The following is a 14,557-nucleotide window of genomic DNA, read 5'->3' as shown; positions in this document are numbered from 1 at the left end:
CGGTGTAAGCCTCTCTCCGCTGCCTCGACGATCTCTACGCGTCCTCCAACATGGCCTCACGAACAGAACTCCTCGGATGGCTAAATGACCTACTACAAATCAACTACACGAAAGTCGAGCAATGTGGCACGGGGGGCGCGTATTGTCAGGTCATCGACTCGATATACGGTGCGTCTGATTCCGTCCATCACGATCGGAGGGACTCACACCGATACTCCTCTTGTGACCGCGTTGTCTGCGTGGATCTTGGTGCGATATAGGCGATGTGCCAATGACGCGCGTCAAAATGAACGCGAAACACGAATACGAGTACATCGCCAACTTCAAGGTGCTCCAGAACATCTTCAAGGCGAAGAAGATCGAAAAGGTAAGCGAGCCCGCCTCCACGCCCTCAAAGTTGTGCGTGGACTGCCACAGATACTATATCTGACGTTTTCCCGGTCGCGTGCCCCCCTTCCAGCCGATACCCGTCGAGAAGCTCGTCAAATGCAAAATGCAGGACAACCTCGAGTTCCTGCAATGGATCCGGCGGTTCTGGTCCGAGAACTATCCGGGCGACCTCGACAACCCGTCCTCGACGTACGACGCCGTCGGCCGCCGCCGCGGCGCGCCGGCCGACACGCCAGCCACGATTGCACCACTCGCCACGACCACACGAACCGGCGGCGGGCTGACGGCCGGTGCGGCGGCGCGGACGGGCGGCAAGACGCCGCTCGGGCGTCGGCCGGGGAGCACGCAGCCGAACCAGAGCGAGGCGGTGTTGGCGCTGCAAGCGCAGCTGCGGGAGATGGGCACGCACATGGAGGGGCTGGAGAAAGAGCGCGACTTCTACTTCGCGAAGGTGGGCACACGAAATTGGCATTTTTTTCGCGATGTGCGCGACTTTCTGATGTGTTTTCGTCGCGTTGCAGCTTCGCGATATTGAGATCTTGGTGCAGCAGCAGCTAGAGGTGCTCGAGGGACAGGGTCAAGACGATGAGACGCTCAAGGAGATCCAGAAGATTCTTTACTCAACAGAAGTACGTCTGAGCGGGCATCGCAACCTCCATTTCGTTGCTCACGGTCGTCGTCACATCGTAGGATGGCTTCGAGGTACCCGAAGGCGGCGCCGTAGACGAAGAAGAAACGTTCTGAACCTGAATTTCACAACGTCGGCGCCGATTCCAATCCCTCAAGCCCCCGCTCCGTCCGGGGCTCTGCGCCCATGTACATTTCTCATCTCCTCCGTCGTCGCAGTGTTGTTTGCTCTTATCAGCTAATCGGAGCATGCGGAACATATAGGTTCATCCTTTAGTCACCCTCCTTTCCATACTAAGTACATCCACCATCGTTGCTATCGTACCCTAGAAACATTTGATTAAATTGAGGAAGTCACTTGGATTCCGTCATCCCCCCTCCGTCTCTATCAATCAGTGACTTCACGCGCCGGCAATGAATAATGTCAACAACAATTGAATTGCGCGATCCTACTAGTGCCACGATGGGAGGACGTGATAGTACTGAATAGTGGATACATTCGGCCGAGTATCGGGCACCGGGGTACATACAGAATAATTTACCGTATTTGTGAGGGTCGTGTCAAGATCGTAATTCGAATTCGTCGGGATGTCATACTCTAGCTCGAAGGTCTCTGCTGACAGCTACGCGTGCTACGAGGAGGAAAACGGATCCGAGGACCATCGTCGTCCCCGCGAACGCGATCGGAGCGGTGTAGTCCATGTGATGATCCCGTATGAGCGCGCCTGCCAACGGCCCGCCCGTCAGCGCCCTGGAAACCCAGCGTCATTCAGTCATGAGAAAAGACAAAAGGATGGACCACACTTACGGGATGGAGAGGATGGAGTACAGAATGCCGAGGCGGGTGGCGACCTGGCCTGGCTCGGAAATTTGCGCCACGCAGGGCGTGACGAGCGCGGTGAATGCGCCGGAGCAGAAGCCGTACGCGATCGCGAAGGCGAGCACGCCCGCCACCGTACGCGCCGTCAGCCAGAGCACGAGGCAGGCGAGCCCCGAGAGAAGCGCGGAGGGCGCAAGGAGGGTGTAGCGCCCGAGGGAGTCCGCGAGGAGCGCGGGCAGAATCCGGCCCAAGACGGAGCCCGCGTTGAGGGCGGGCAGGACCGCGGAGACGAGGGAGGGAGAGAACGAGAGCGCGTTGGCATAGTCGACGATGTAGATGTTCGGAATGAATATGCCTGCATAAGGAAGAGGTTCGGGGTGAGATGATGGGCCACGGGATGCGTGTTTGGTCGGAAAAGCGAGACGTACCGAAGCAAGTGAAGACGGAGCCAACCGTGAGCCAGAAGAACGGCGTGGCTCTGCGCAAGCTGACATCGCACGGCGCCCATCTCCGATGGGGCGCTTCTCCTCCTCCTTCCTCCTTCTTCTCGGCGTCATCTGAGGAAGCCGGTGAAGGGATGACGGCGGCGGCGGTCGGGGTGACGGTTGAGGTTTCGCATTTGCGGACAGTGAGGAGGACGACGATGCAGCAGGCGGTCGTAATACCGGCGCTGACGAGCGCCGTAGTGCGCGCGTTCGTGGCGTGGAGCAGGTGCGAGTTGATCAGCGGGAACACGACGCCGCCCGCGCTCGACCCTGAGATGGCGATCCCGAGGGCGGTGGCGCGTCTTCTGGAGAAATGCGTGGATACGGCAGCCAGAGAGGGATAGAATCTGCGGAGACAAAGCGAAGGTTGATTCTGTCAGCGATAGTCTCGACGTGATAGACAGCGTCTCGGAGATGGAAGGAAGCATGTAGGGATTGAATGGAATACTCACATCATGCCAGTGCCGAGGCCGAAAAGAAAGCCTTGTCCGAGGATGAGCTGGTAGTATTGCGTGGAGAGGCTTGTCGCGACGAGGCTGAAGAAGCATATTGACGTGCCGCCGACCATGACAATGAATGGCCCGTGCTTGTCTGACACTCGGCCGACGAACGCTCCCTACGCGCGAAGTGGTTAGTAACGAGGTAGGAGTCAGTGCTGAGGATACTTACCGAGAAGAACCACATCCATAGCTGCGCCGATCCTATCCATGCGATAGTCGACGGCGAATAGCGCGAAAGGTGTGGGTGCGAGGAGTAGTACGCTTGGTACGTTCCGAAGGACGTGATCTGCCCAAAGGTGGCAAACAGACCGACGAAAGCTCCAAAGACACATAACCAGGCGCGCAGTCCACCATCGCAAGGCCCGGTCACTTGAGATTCCACCTGAGACGGTGTTGCAGATCCACCCGCAGTCGCATCGGGAGCAGGTGGTACGGGTTTTTCTTCCATCATAGGCGCGGCGGCAGGCGCGTTCATCTTGAGATCGTGCGCATGCGCTGTGTACGGCGGAGGCGAGAGCGACGGGCGGTCCATGTCCACCGCGGAACGTGGACGACTCCACCCGGTCGCGCGCACCCTTTATACCTATCTCGACCCGCACAGCGGTGTGCACGGACGAGAGGCGGAGCCCGGTCGGGACGTGACTCGTGGGCGCGCACGCCTCCTTCCTTCCATTTCGTAGTTCGATAGCTCGAGCGACGGGGTGAGATGCGCGAGCAGCTTGATGAAATAGGATCACGTATCACAGAGGCGAGGATCGGCTTCTGCGCGCTCGCCGGAACTTGAAGCCATTCAGCGCGGGTGACGCGGACGAGTGGGGATGGATCGCATCGATAATTCTTGGATCACGTCCAGCTATGGGATGGACGGGCTCCGACGCGACATATGATGGTGAAATGCGAATGTTGGGACTTGTGCAGCCTGTGCAGGTTGACTGGATATTGGCATTATCGGGCTGTGCCGCAGAGCCTCCGCGTTCGTCGGGGGCGATGCGATCACGCCCAGCGCGTCTGCGCTTGCGCGTAAATAACCCCACCCGTTATTCCGACAGCAGGACTTGGGCAGGACCAGTGTTAGCTCGTAATCGTGGCTGCACATGCCCGCGTATGACATATGGAGCCAGTTTCTTTCGCAGTCGCCGCCGTTGACCGCGTAGGTAGGTAGTAGGTAGTAGGTAGTATTAACCGGCGCGGTCCCAATACCGGAACAGCCGGGCCCCAGGGCCTCGCACTAGTGGCGAGCCGGGATATGTTAGTGCAGAGCCTCGGGCTTGTCGAAGGTTCGAACGTGTTCTGGGACATGTCTTGTGTTATTCCGAGAGGTCCAGTGCGATCTGCCCGAGCACACCATCGCATGGACGTCCAAACCGAGTTCCTGAAGCGCATCCGATAAGTACCTCGGCCATAGATCGCGTGGTAAAGGTTGCTATAGTTGAATGAAATTCAACGAAGCTCCGAAGTAGCCCTCCCATGAATCACGCCAGATGAGTGAGAGTTTTCAGGCCCTCCATGCCAGCGTGGCAACATGGGCGACCGGGGGCAACCAAGTCACTTCTGCCCACCAGGACGACCGACTCGACGATCGTTCACTGCGATATGTCCTCTGAGCTCGTCGACGCGATGAAGATAAGGAGTTTACGTCCCGAGAAGACCGAAGCGCCCGAGGTAGCTTTTGCCTCGCGCCACAACTGGCCTCGTCCTCCGGGATCTGTTAGCTCGCTGTTAATCTTATAAGGACTCGCCTCATTCACCCCGGACGGATTCATCTCGCTTCTGCCTCGTTGTGCGCAGGGACACATCTGCGAACGCGTACGATCGACTTGCAGGCCTCAGAGCCGAAGGCGGGAGGATCGCCACAAGTGAGTCGACCCCCGCCACTTAATGTTTCGTCGGTGAAACGCTGGTCGTTTCGCGGGCGTATATCGCATTGCGGCCATCTACCCTGACGTCTCTCCGATGCTCGGACGTAACTCCAGAGCACGACAGCGAGTGTGGTTCCCTAGATGATATCGCGTGCATACGTCCTTTCACGTCGCTGACCTATTCATCTGCTCTTAGGCCACCTTCTAGAGCCATTGCTCGTCCTCTCGACGCGTCAGCTGGCCTTATCTTTATCTCATCGACCAACGGGCAAGCCCACGCGAGCGCGTTCAGAGCCTAGTGGTGAGTTCCACCATCTCGTCACCGCACCGTCGGGATGCGACCGGCGACGGGGCCAATACGGCTCCCGGGCACGATCTGCCACAGATACGGCTCTCTCTGGGCTTGAAGCTGCCCTCGGCATTGTAGCCGAGGTCGCTGTGGTCCCGCGTGACTCTGTCTCGAGCGCGTCTGTGCGCATACAGATCGGATGGTCTGAGATGGGTGTCTGACGGACACCATACAATGCGGACCGCGCGAAGGCGCTCGTGCGTTCGCCCTTTGGTATCACATTGCTCCGCTCGGATCTTTGGGTTCTTGGGCCTGGGCGCGTCGCTTCCTGAATTCATCGTCCTCAGGGATATCGCTCGACGCTGCAGAGACGATGACGCCTCGCCGCGTTCTCAGCTCCTCGTTACCTTCCACGCGTCCATAATTGGTTGCGACCGCGTCTGCGTGGTTCGCGCGACCATCGAGAGCCGTGTCGCTCGCTTCGCGCGCTGCACCCGTCATCTGACGCGTCGATCTCCAAAAGACGCTACCCGGCGGTTATGCTTGGCACACGTCGCCCTTCGTCGCGCCCGCTAACCTGTAATTTACCTTTCCCAGGGACGGACGGCCCGGCCTTCAGCGAGCCGCGCTCTGAGACGGTGAGCTCCTCACCTCCTGTCGCGACCATGCAAACGCCTTCCTGTCACGCAGCCCGCGCGGGAGGTTACGGCCCGTGATAACGGCTCCATCTGCTGCCACGCGAGAGCTTCATGTACCCGCATCGTTTATGCTTCCGCTCCCGGGGTCTATATTTTACAGCGTGCTGACCCCTTATCTAGCGCAGGACAGGACCAGCGGAAGCCAACGCGCCAGTACCGCCGCTCCAGACTCACAAAGCCGCCCTCCTCAAATCCGCGTCACGATAATGCCCATCGACGAGCTCCCTCCCGAAGTCTGCGACCGCATCGCGCACTTCGCGCCGACCTGGCCTTCCCTCGTTGCGCTGAGCGCGACTTCGCGCGCTTTCCAGCGCGCGTCCGAACCGCGCATCTACCAAACCGTGCACCTCACGTCGCCCTTGCCTGCGCTCGGCGCCTTCCGCACGCTGGCCAGCACCCCGCGCGTTGCCGCGCTCGTACGCACCTTCTGGCTCTCGCTCGAGCGCGCGCCGCACCAGCCATACCCGCCCGCGCTCCCCACGGACTGGTGGACCGCGCTGCGCGACGCGCTCGCGGCCGTGCACGGCGTCACGACCCTCGTCCTCGTCGACCCGCGCCAGGCGAACTCGTGGGTGCTCGACCCCGCGCGCGTGCGCCTGCCCGCGCTCCGAGACGCGCGTCTCCGCCTCGGCTGGAGCGCCGAGACCGTCGCCTTCCTCGCCGCGCACCCGACGCTCCGCAGCCTCTCGCTGCCCGTCAACCCGCAGCAGATCTTGCAGGACGCTCAGCCCGCGGCGCTTTCGCGCGATGCGCTCCCTGCGCTGCAGATGTTCGACGGCCCGCTGCGCGTCGCGACCGAGCTCGTCCCTGGCCCGTCGCCTCTCACGCACCTCCAGGTGCTGTGCGGCGCCCCTGGGCTGGAGGAGCCGCTGGTGCGGTGGATGCCTAAACTCGGCGGCTTGTCGAAGACGCTGCGATCGCTCAGCATCTTGGGCCTGTCGCACGCGGCTGCAGAGCGGGTCATGGAGCTCGCGGTCACGCATTGCCCGCAGCTCGTGCACCTTGGCATGATCAGTCTGCCCGTCGATTCGGTCAGTGCTTTCGCGCGTGTTAAGCATCCGATGGAGCTGACGCGCTTGGCGGGACGTTTCATCAGCGCAACGCCTTCCATCGGCGCCTGACACGGCTTGGCTCCCTTCAGCAGCTGGAAGTAGATATCACCTATTGGAAGCCTCCGCCAAACGGGCCCTACCAGCGAGCGTTGGCGATGGAACTGCGCACTTTCTGCCCGACCCTGCGGAACGTCGTGTTCTGGCTGGAGCACCACCGCTTTTGGTGGTCATTGGAGGAGGATGTGCCAGGAGAGCCTGAAATCTGGCTGGACGAGCATCTGCAGCACCGTAATCCGTTGCAGGAGACGTTCTGGAAGATGTGTTGAACACCAAAGTGTGGTAGGAAACTACAGAGCGTCGAAGTCGCGATTGGCAAATCGTAAACTGTAACAATTGACAATGTAGTTGTATTGCGTAGCAATGTATCTTAGGTACATCATTTCCTCGAATCATGCTTCTGTCTCGCTTAGTTTAGCGAAGCTCGCTCCAACCCGTGTTTTCCGTTGCGACCCTCCCAGGACCTCCCGAGTATACGCCGTTTTGCACGAGCTCGAGAGAAGGGATCTTCAGATCCTGCGTCTGATCGCCCAGCGCCCACAAGCTGACGGCGACTGTGTTCTCGCCATCGTAATTCAGGATGCCTTCGTGTACAGGGAAAAACGTCTGTGGACCGAGGTTTGCAACGCGTTTGCCGAGCTGCCAGCCATTGACGTAGAGTTGAGCTGGATCATGGTCCACAATGAGTTACGTCAAGGAGACCTGCACAGACTCTGGGCAACCGTTACGCACCTCGGTAATGCCCGACATTCGACGAGAAAACAAATGCGAGGGGAACATCATGTCCGGCCGGAATTGACAGCGTGAACGTCGCCCGGAACCAGCCAACCTACAAACGTGTCATTTCCGAGGCACATTCAGTGAAGACGCCAGTGATGACATACACCAGGCTTGGAGATTCCCTGCCACGGTGTACGTTTGGTCCAGTGTGAGTCATCAAATCCGGGCAAGTGCCAACCCATACGCTGACGCCAAATTTAGCACCCAGGTTCAAAACATGATCGATTAGACACCTCACCTCGCCATACAGTCCACCTAGATGATAAACCGTGTCACATTTCTCGTGAATACATCAGCGGCGAATAACGCACCTTCATTGAGGATTTTGCGCGTCTTATCGGGATAATCCTCTCCACCTAGGTTTCCGGCCACCTTCCAACCGGTGAATTGGTTGCCCTCGTCCCTACCCTCCAGATAGTAACCCTACTCAGCGGTTAGACAAGTGCCTTCGGGATGACGTTGTCGCCGTACCTGGATGCCGCGAGGCATCTGGATGTCAAATTGCCGTCCACCGGGCTAGGTTGGTTGTTAAATAGGGAAAAACGGAGCGCAGGACTACCGAGGCTTACCGTACAGCAGACGACCATCCCTGCCAGGTTGTAACCCATATGACTATCGGACGGCAAATAAGTAATGCACGAATCACAGGTCGACGTTTGCTGACTCTTGTAACACGGTGACGTAGTTGCTACCATTTCGCAGCATATCGCGCGTGACCGGGAAGGATTCGTTGTTCGTCATGGTCAGGTTATCCGAAGGCCCGAGATAGACGTCGTTGAGCCAAATCGAGGCGGCGAAGTTGATCCCACCAGATATCGAGACGTTCACTGCGGTCGGTACAGGCAGGTCGTCCGAATGTTCGAACGTTCCCCTCCACAGAAGATTGCCCGCCTAAAATGAGAGATCGTCATCATCGTCATCATCGGGGACTCTCATAAAGCCGAATGCTCACATGGAAACCATAATCCGAACCGTATAGAATCCACGGACCACCGTAATAAGGGGGGAACGGGTTTGTCGTGCTTGTGTGGTCGGCACCGACGAGCGTAGAGTCGTCGAAATCGGTCTGGATCTCTGGGAGGGAGTCCGCATAGCGCCAGGTCACCTTGGCCAGGTCGGGGATGGACCACGTCTGTTTTGGGCCGTGGAGCCGAGCCTGCAAAGCACCCCAATAATTCTTCTGCACCCCGCGTACGGTTTCCCCATTCCACACAACTGCGTTAACGGAGCTGGGGGCCAGTACCGTTAAGGTCGTCGTCGCGTTCAGATCACCCCAAAGAGATATCGTTCCATGCTCTATGGTCGCATTGCGGACTAGATAGGGCCCGCTGATCAAGACGGGGGTGGAGGCGCCGAGGTCGGCGTAGTTCTTGAGCGGTCCTGTGGACGAGGCGACCGTGGGCAACCACAGCTGAGTCGCGGCTGCGTAGTCTACAAGGAGCAGAAGAGTGCTTTGCCCTCCTTGCGTGAGCTGGATGGACGTGATGCCTTGTTTCTGTACGTAGTTCAGGATGAAGGTACCCTTTCCGCGAGCAATACGTCAATTCAGATCGCCTATTCGACGCAGTACAGGACATACCTGGCGATACGCAGTCTTCGGGGTGGTTGTCCCATGGATGCTGGCGCTGGGTTTGCTATCCCATGCCAGAGCTACCTCGTATGTGCGCCCGACTGAACCGTAGGCGACCAATACGTCGGTGTTGTCTAAGACGAGCTGAGTGAATAGGGATGCAGTCGAGTACGCCAACAGAGAATGCTTCCCAAATGATAGGTTCGTGCTGTAACGAAGGTCAGGGTCAGTGTTCTAATGGGATCGATATTAGTACCCACGACGTGATGACGGAATCCCTGCCTGGAATCGCCACTTGGCCCCCCAGCTGCGGGACGGTGACATTGCCGACATCAAGCGAGATGCTTTTGTCGTCCCTACAAAGAATGTCAGAGCTAGCCGTATCCTAGAGTATGAGGTTTGCGCACCAATCGCTCACATTAACATGCCTCGAGATGAACCATGCAGCACCTGTATCCGGATTCTGGAGGTGGGTAACGTCGATTCCGGTATGCGTAGTGTTGTCCTCGACTGGATGACAGGCGAAACATGAAGTCGACCCTCCGGACAGCAGGAAATGCTCTTACCAACGAGGTTCGTCTTTCTGAAATCAGGAAAACTGCGCAGGAACATGCTCTGCAGCTTCAGTTCGCCATACTTGTCGTTGAGCTCGCGTGTCTCGGATATCGCAGCAGAGTAGTCCTGTGAAACAATTAATGACAGTCACGAAGACTATTTGACCCAAACGGACATAGGACGTGATCGCGGCTGGCACGTAGCACGAGAGATCAGCATTACGCCTCGCGAACTACAGAAGTTCGCTGACCGGGATAGGGTAGTTGTCCCCAATTGGTGCCTCCCTAGCAAGGTATTCCATCAGGCCATGTGTGCGGAAAGGCAGGGTCCAACATACGTAGACCATGTAGAAGTTTTCCTGGATCGGGTTAGCGCATCACGCAGACGAAAGTTGATACCGCTTACGGCCGTAACACCGCTCGCCCAGAGTTGATGATAGAACACGCGCTGGAAGCTAATGATGCGTTAACCGGGTGGAGCCCCTCACTACAATCATCAATATCTGTCGGCATCTAGCGCTCACTTGGGATTCGTTAGCTGATGGCAACCGGCGTAGGTCTGATTAGACGCCCATTTGAGAAACGAGCCGCCCTGGAACCTAATGCGCATAGCGAACGGAAACTTTTCGTCAGAAGGAGGAATTCCCTATCCGTGCAAAAAACAGACTCGGGGATCATGAAAGGCTCATCGGGAGTGACACTTTCGTGGTAGCTTCTCCAAGTGGTCGGGATGTCTCGCCATCGCGTCGGATTTGAACAGTCAAAACCTAATACCATCAAGGATTAGACGCTCTTCTGATCCACAGACCGAACATGGATCACTCAGCGGGTACGCGTCAAAGCCTTCCAAACGAGATGAGCTTCCAAATCTACAACTGCCAGATAAACACCTAAAGTACCATATATGTTCGTACTGTCGACCAGATTACGATACATTCCGGGATCGTTGTCCATGGTCGGGACGACCTGTATGTCACGTAAATATCACGTTTGTCCGAGATATGAGACGCGACGCACGACCCCCAAGCCGCGGAAAGTATCCGCCAATTGATCGAAGTACTCGTTGATACCAGCTGGACAACAGGTGGTATCAGATATCGAGAAAGTAGGCACAAATGCCTACTCACGCCCGTTGTAGTATTCGTTCTCGATCTGTACCATGATCACCGGGCCGCCATTGGTGACCTGGTTGTCGGCGATGATCCTACCCAGAGCATTCACCTATACTCCGCGTCAAAGTCGTTGACGCTCGGGAGAGGAGTGATTACGCACGTAGTCCTTCCATGCATTATGATAGAGGGTGTCATTGCTTCGCATTTCTCCGTTATAGGTGAACCAGGTATTGTGATTTGGCAGGGTCAAGACATGACCTGGAACGCCGCCACCAGTAGTCTCAGCGCTGTGTTGACAGGGGTTAGTCAGAAACCATTTGCAATAAGACAGCACGCACTTGATGTATGGCCCCGGTCTGGCAATAACGAATAAACCTGCCTCTCTCGCAGCGTCCAACAACGCCTGTAAGTCGTTGATCCCCTTCAGGTCGATCTCGCCCTGCTTCGGGTTGATCATCGCCCAGTGTGTATAGATGCTAATCGTGTTCAGTCCCGCGGCCTTGTACTTCTGCAGGACGTCCGTCCACAGACCCGGCACGGGCAGCCTCCATTGGTGGAACTCGCCAGACTGGATGAACACCCGCGAGCCGTTGACAAAAAAGCTGTACTTGTCCCATCCGACCTCGTTCGTCAGACCGGTCGTGTTGATGAAGTCCCGTGGGTGATTAAATCTCGAGGGCGGCGTAAGCCGCGCTGGTACGGCGCAAGCGAGTGCGAGGAGCCCGTAGAGGATGCAGAAAGGTCGCAACATTTGCATTGGACTGGATCACATACATGACAAGGTTTTGCTATATAGCAGGCAGTTAGAGAGATGGCGGGCCGGCTGCATGGATAGTCCCGCGCATGACCCTGCATCGCAATCCGACTCACTCAGTGCGATCAATTGCGATGCGATATCAAGGTGAACGAAGCGGGATGGCGCGTTGAGTGCGCGCGCACCTGGCGTCATGTTCGGCGCGGCGATGGAGGTATTGGTCACATGGGACCCTCGTGCCCGCCGGCCGTCCGAATAACGACGACGAAGGTCTGAAGGCAGGCTTGCGACGCGACTTCTTCGACCAGGATAACTAGAGAACGTGTTCATCAATCGCAAACATTCAGGCCTAGGGTGTTGAACATACTCATGACCCAGCGCTCAAACCTTTGGCCAGTAGTGCGGTTAGCCGAAGACTGGGGCCTGCGTCTGATGTTTTACCGCGGTTAATCCGGTTCCAATATGTCGCTTGTCGGTCGAGACATAAACACTACTCAGGCGCGCGCCAGGGCACATTTTCGACTCCTCGGAATTGATGGCGACCACGGACGGCACCGGGGGGGTATACAAGGTCGGGTCTCTGGCTCTGACTCTGAGCTGCCGTAGCCTGAGCCTATCTGGAAGCCCTGAGCAGCAAGAGTCAAGGTACTGTAATCGTCCGTGTTCGTTGGATTGTCTGAGGAACACGTTGACTTAGCAGAGAGAAGATCCGAGTTCGTCGTCGACGGCTTGGACGACGGCAGGTTGAGGGCACACGGCAGGCAGGCGGCAGAGCATCACGTGACATAAATCCAAATCGCCAACGGCTTCTCCTTTCGCGAAGACAGCGCTAGCTTGTAAGCAGTTTCGCGTATGTTTCATGGATGATGAAAATAATGCTCGCCTGTAACCAGGGCCGCTACCAGGACGCCATGGAGAAGGCTATCAGGACACTATGGAGAATGTGGCCCTTATATAGGCTTAACTTCAACACAGCTGCAGCGTTCTTCGACTTGAAGTGCGAATGATTCAACCAGCGTTCCGGACGGACTGCTGGTCACCTCCGATTGGCATGGCCAATTGATGCTTCTCTCAGGCCCCGTAGAGGCGAGGCCCGCTTTTATTGGACGGCGAAGGCCCGTTTTGTGTAGGTCCAAGCACGACGACGTAAAGCTCGCCGCAACGCATTTCACTCACACCTCGCCTATGTAATCCGAGCAATTTCGAACCAGTTTGCCACTGCTTCTTTCAACTATCTTTTACGCCTCATATACCGGGCCCGACATGCTCTGCGTTTGCGCCCTCCCCGCTCCGCTCTTCTCTTTCCCGACCGCCCCTCGACGTGACATTCCATTGTGTACAGTTGAGGCATGGGTGCGTTCGATGCGTCGCTTGGGTATGTCTCCGGCTCCGTATTTCGAAGCTGTCCTGTCACTTCGCATCTCATCGCGCGTCTCGTAGTTCTATTCTTGTTGGGACATGGGTTGACTGCATGTTGTATATGTGGGAGATAACCATGGTGTGTGTCGTATCCTCATTACGAGGAGGTCTTCTTATGTCGTCGTCAGATATGGACCTGCTTCAGTCGATTCCCAAACGACCACATACTACTGAAGGCGACGATCTGGGCGTTGCTCGCCGTGGATACGGTCGGAGTGGCGGCCACCAACGCGACCGCGTATTTGGTCTGTACCGTCAACTCCGCATGTTCGCTCGCTTATGAATATGACTATACAGTACGTTGTCACGCATTGGGGTGGGTGATATACTTCGTTCGGAGTAACAAACGCTTATATGTTCTATCCTTGTCCACAGGCGACCTGGTGGGCATATCGAAAGAATACTGGTCATACCCTCTGTACTGCGTCGCCACTGCGTTCTCGGCGCTCATCGTCCAGTCGTTCCTTATATTCCGATTCTGGAACCTGTAAGCTCCGTCCGGTTTCTGCTCGAAGAGGATAAAGCTTATGGGTGCATTCATCCAGCTCTAAGAATCACATTCTGACCGCTCTCATTTGGTGTATCAGCTGGGCTGCTGTAAGGCGACCTCCCACACTTTCGTCCGATTTCATCGCTTATTTAACTGGGCTTCTATTCAGTGGGTCGCGGGCATCTACACGTCTGCGCTTCTTGTAAAATTTCCGTTCCTCACTCAGCGGGACAAATTTGTTACACCTGTGGCGTGAGTGTTCGAGCTTCCTCGTCGCCCTGATATTCCCTAACTGGACTGTCGCCTTACTGATAGCGTGTGGTTCGGTGAGTCGAATCGATTCCGGATCGGGGTTGTCTCTCAGTTGATTTATCCACAATTAGGATGCTCCACGGCTTGCGATCTGGCTATCACTCTTAGCCTCGTCTGGCAGCTGCGGAAGGTCAAGACGCCGTTCGCATCCACGCAAACGTTAGTCGATCCATCAATCTTAGTAGTCGACGGGTATCTCACACGAAAGTCTGCCGTCTCAGGTTGATCTCGCGTCTCACGAACATGGCGATACGCACGGGATGTGTGACTAGCTTCTTTGCGCTGCTGATCCTCGCGCTTTACGCCCAAGACCCGGCCGGCAGTAGTATGTTCTCCGCTTTCGTTGTTTCTTCTGTGCTTCCGAGTGGCTAACGCCTTGATCGTAGTCGCTGTGGCCTTCAACTCGTGCTTCGGTCGTATCTACGCCCTCACCATGATGTACAACCTCAACACGCGCGACTCCATCCGCCGCGCCGGTGCCAGCAGGAGCGGCGGGACGAGTGGGCAGAACGTCACAAACGGCAACGCCGCGATCGATCTGAGCAACATCCGTGAGCGCTTATATGTACTCGGCTTACGCCCGTGTCTGACGTTGTTTGTAGGTGTAGACACTCAGGTTGTCTCCGATTACGGCCGTCCGAGCAAAAATGGTCCTACCTATTATCCTGACCAGGTACAGTGTCATGAGCTCGTCCTACACTCGCGATGAAGCAGTTCTGATGCCTTGCATAGAACACCATCGGCGACGACCGCAGCTTCGGTTCGGAGCGGACGGCCAAGGCTGTTTGA

The 14,557-nt window shown here is 56.9% G+C and overlaps 5 protein-coding genes across 5 annotated transcripts; 3 read left to right on the top strand and 2 right to left on the bottom strand.

The window, feature by feature from the left end:
• Positions 1 to 4: 4 nt before the first annotated feature.
• Positions 5 to 1,393, top strand: PUNSTDRAFT_96893 (uncharacterized protein). The gene is made up of 5 exons (XM_007379701.1): positions 5 to 168; positions 261 to 367; positions 461 to 841; positions 912 to 1,019; positions 1,081 to 1,393. The coding sequence occupies exons 1-5, from the start codon at positions 51 to 53 to the stop codon at positions 1,132 to 1,134; spliced, it is 768 nt and encodes a 255-aa protein (XP_007379763.1). The 5' UTR covers positions 5 to 50; the 3' UTR covers positions 1,135 to 1,393.
• Positions 1,394 to 1,490: 97 nt separating this feature from the next.
• PUNSTDRAFT_81391 (MFS general substrate transporter) lies at positions 1,491 to 3,506 on the bottom strand. The gene is made up of 5 exons (XM_007379700.1): positions 2,992 to 3,506; positions 2,775 to 2,938; positions 2,266 to 2,669; positions 1,826 to 2,192; positions 1,491 to 1,768 (listed from the first exon to the last, which is right to left on the bottom strand). The coding sequence occupies exons 1-5, from the start codon at positions 3,352 to 3,354 to the stop codon at positions 1,609 to 1,611; spliced, it is 1,458 nt and encodes a 485-aa protein (XP_007379762.1). The 5' UTR covers positions 3,355 to 3,506; the 3' UTR covers positions 1,491 to 1,608.
• Positions 3,507 to 5,874: 2,368 nt separating this feature from the next.
• On the top strand, positions 5,875 to 7,046 carry PUNSTDRAFT_41922 (uncharacterized protein; the record flags this gene model as incomplete). The annotated part of the gene is made up of 2 exons (XM_007379699.1): positions 5,875 to 6,699; positions 6,765 to 7,046. 2 exons carry the CDS (start codon positions 5,875 to 5,877, stop codon positions 7,044 to 7,046), a joined length of 1,107 nt encoding a protein of 368 aa, XP_007379761.1.
• A 91-nt stretch (positions 7,047 to 7,137) lies between these two features.
• On the bottom strand, positions 7,138 to 11,550 carry PUNSTDRAFT_141010 (glycoside hydrolase family 35 protein; the record flags this gene model as incomplete). The annotated part of the gene is made up of 25 exons (XM_007379698.1): positions 7,138 to 7,442; positions 7,510 to 7,606; positions 7,662 to 7,742; positions 7,796 to 7,812; positions 7,869 to 7,980; positions 8,029 to 8,073; positions 8,127 to 8,169; positions 8,222 to 8,448; positions 8,510 to 9,079; positions 9,137 to 9,335; positions 9,388 to 9,483; positions 9,535 to 9,637; positions 9,694 to 9,808; positions 9,858 to 9,874; positions 9,933 to 9,966; positions 10,020 to 10,040; positions 10,088 to 10,136; positions 10,206 to 10,280; positions 10,349 to 10,448; positions 10,504 to 10,524; positions 10,581 to 10,647; positions 10,699 to 10,754; positions 10,809 to 10,902; positions 10,954 to 11,080; positions 11,132 to 11,550. The coding sequence occupies 25 exons, from the start codon at positions 11,548 to 11,550 to the stop codon at positions 7,192 to 7,194; spliced, it is 3,036 nt and encodes a 1,011-aa protein (XP_007379760.1). The 3' UTR covers positions 7,138 to 7,191.
• A 1,468-nt stretch (positions 11,551 to 13,018) lies between these two features.
• PUNSTDRAFT_130461 (uncharacterized protein) lies at positions 13,019 to 14,557 on the top strand (the record flags this gene model as incomplete). The annotated part of the gene is made up of 12 exons (XM_007379697.1): positions 13,019 to 13,045; positions 13,095 to 13,211; positions 13,264 to 13,282; positions 13,342 to 13,453; positions 13,512 to 13,563; positions 13,626 to 13,708; positions 13,772 to 13,782; positions 13,840 to 13,927; positions 13,990 to 14,093; positions 14,155 to 14,319; positions 14,371 to 14,441; positions 14,501 to 14,557. 12 exons carry the CDS (start codon positions 13,019 to 13,021, stop codon positions 14,555 to 14,557), a joined length of 906 nt encoding a protein of 301 aa, XP_007379759.1.

This window comes from Punctularia strigosozonata (genome assembly GCF_000264995.1).
Source record: "Punctularia strigosozonata HHB-11173 SS5 unplaced genomic scaffold PUNSTscaffold_2, whole genome shotgun sequence".
Taxonomy (NCBI): domain Eukaryota; kingdom Fungi; phylum Basidiomycota; class Agaricomycetes; order Corticiales; family Punctulariaceae; genus Punctularia; species Punctularia strigosozonata.
The sequence above is the reverse complement of the archived record's forward strand: the minus strand, read 5'-3'. Positions and strand labels throughout refer to the sequence as shown.

What these genes read in the sequence shown, in the direction of transcription:
- PUNSTDRAFT_96893 (XM_007379701.1), top strand. Translation starts at nt 51, where the DNA reads ATGGCCTCACGAACAGAACTCCTCGGATGGCTAAATGACCTACTACAA. An exon ending in GCGACTTCTACTTCGCGAAG is followed by an intron (nt 842 to 911) that starts GTGGGCACACGA and finishes GTCGCGTTGCAG; the next exon opens with CTTCGCGATATTGAGATCTT. An exon ending in AGATTCTTTACTCAACAGAA is followed by an intron (nt 1,020 to 1,080) that starts GTACGTCTGAGC and finishes GTCACATCGTAG; the next exon opens with GATGGCTTCGAGGTACCCGA.
- PUNSTDRAFT_81391 (XM_007379700.1), bottom strand. Translation starts at nt 3,354, where the DNA reads ATGGACCGCCCGTCGCTCTCGCCTCCGCCGTACACAGCGCATGCGCAC. An exon ending in GGCCTCGGCACTGGCATGAT is followed by an intron (nt 2,670 to 2,774) that starts GTGAGTATTCCA and finishes TTGTCTCCGCAG; the next exon opens with ATTCTATCCCTCTCTGGCTG. An exon ending in TACTCCATCCTCTCCATCCC is followed by an intron (nt 1,769 to 1,825) that starts GTAAGTGTGGTC and finishes CTGGGTTTCCAG; the next exon opens with GGCGCTGACGGGCGGGCCGT.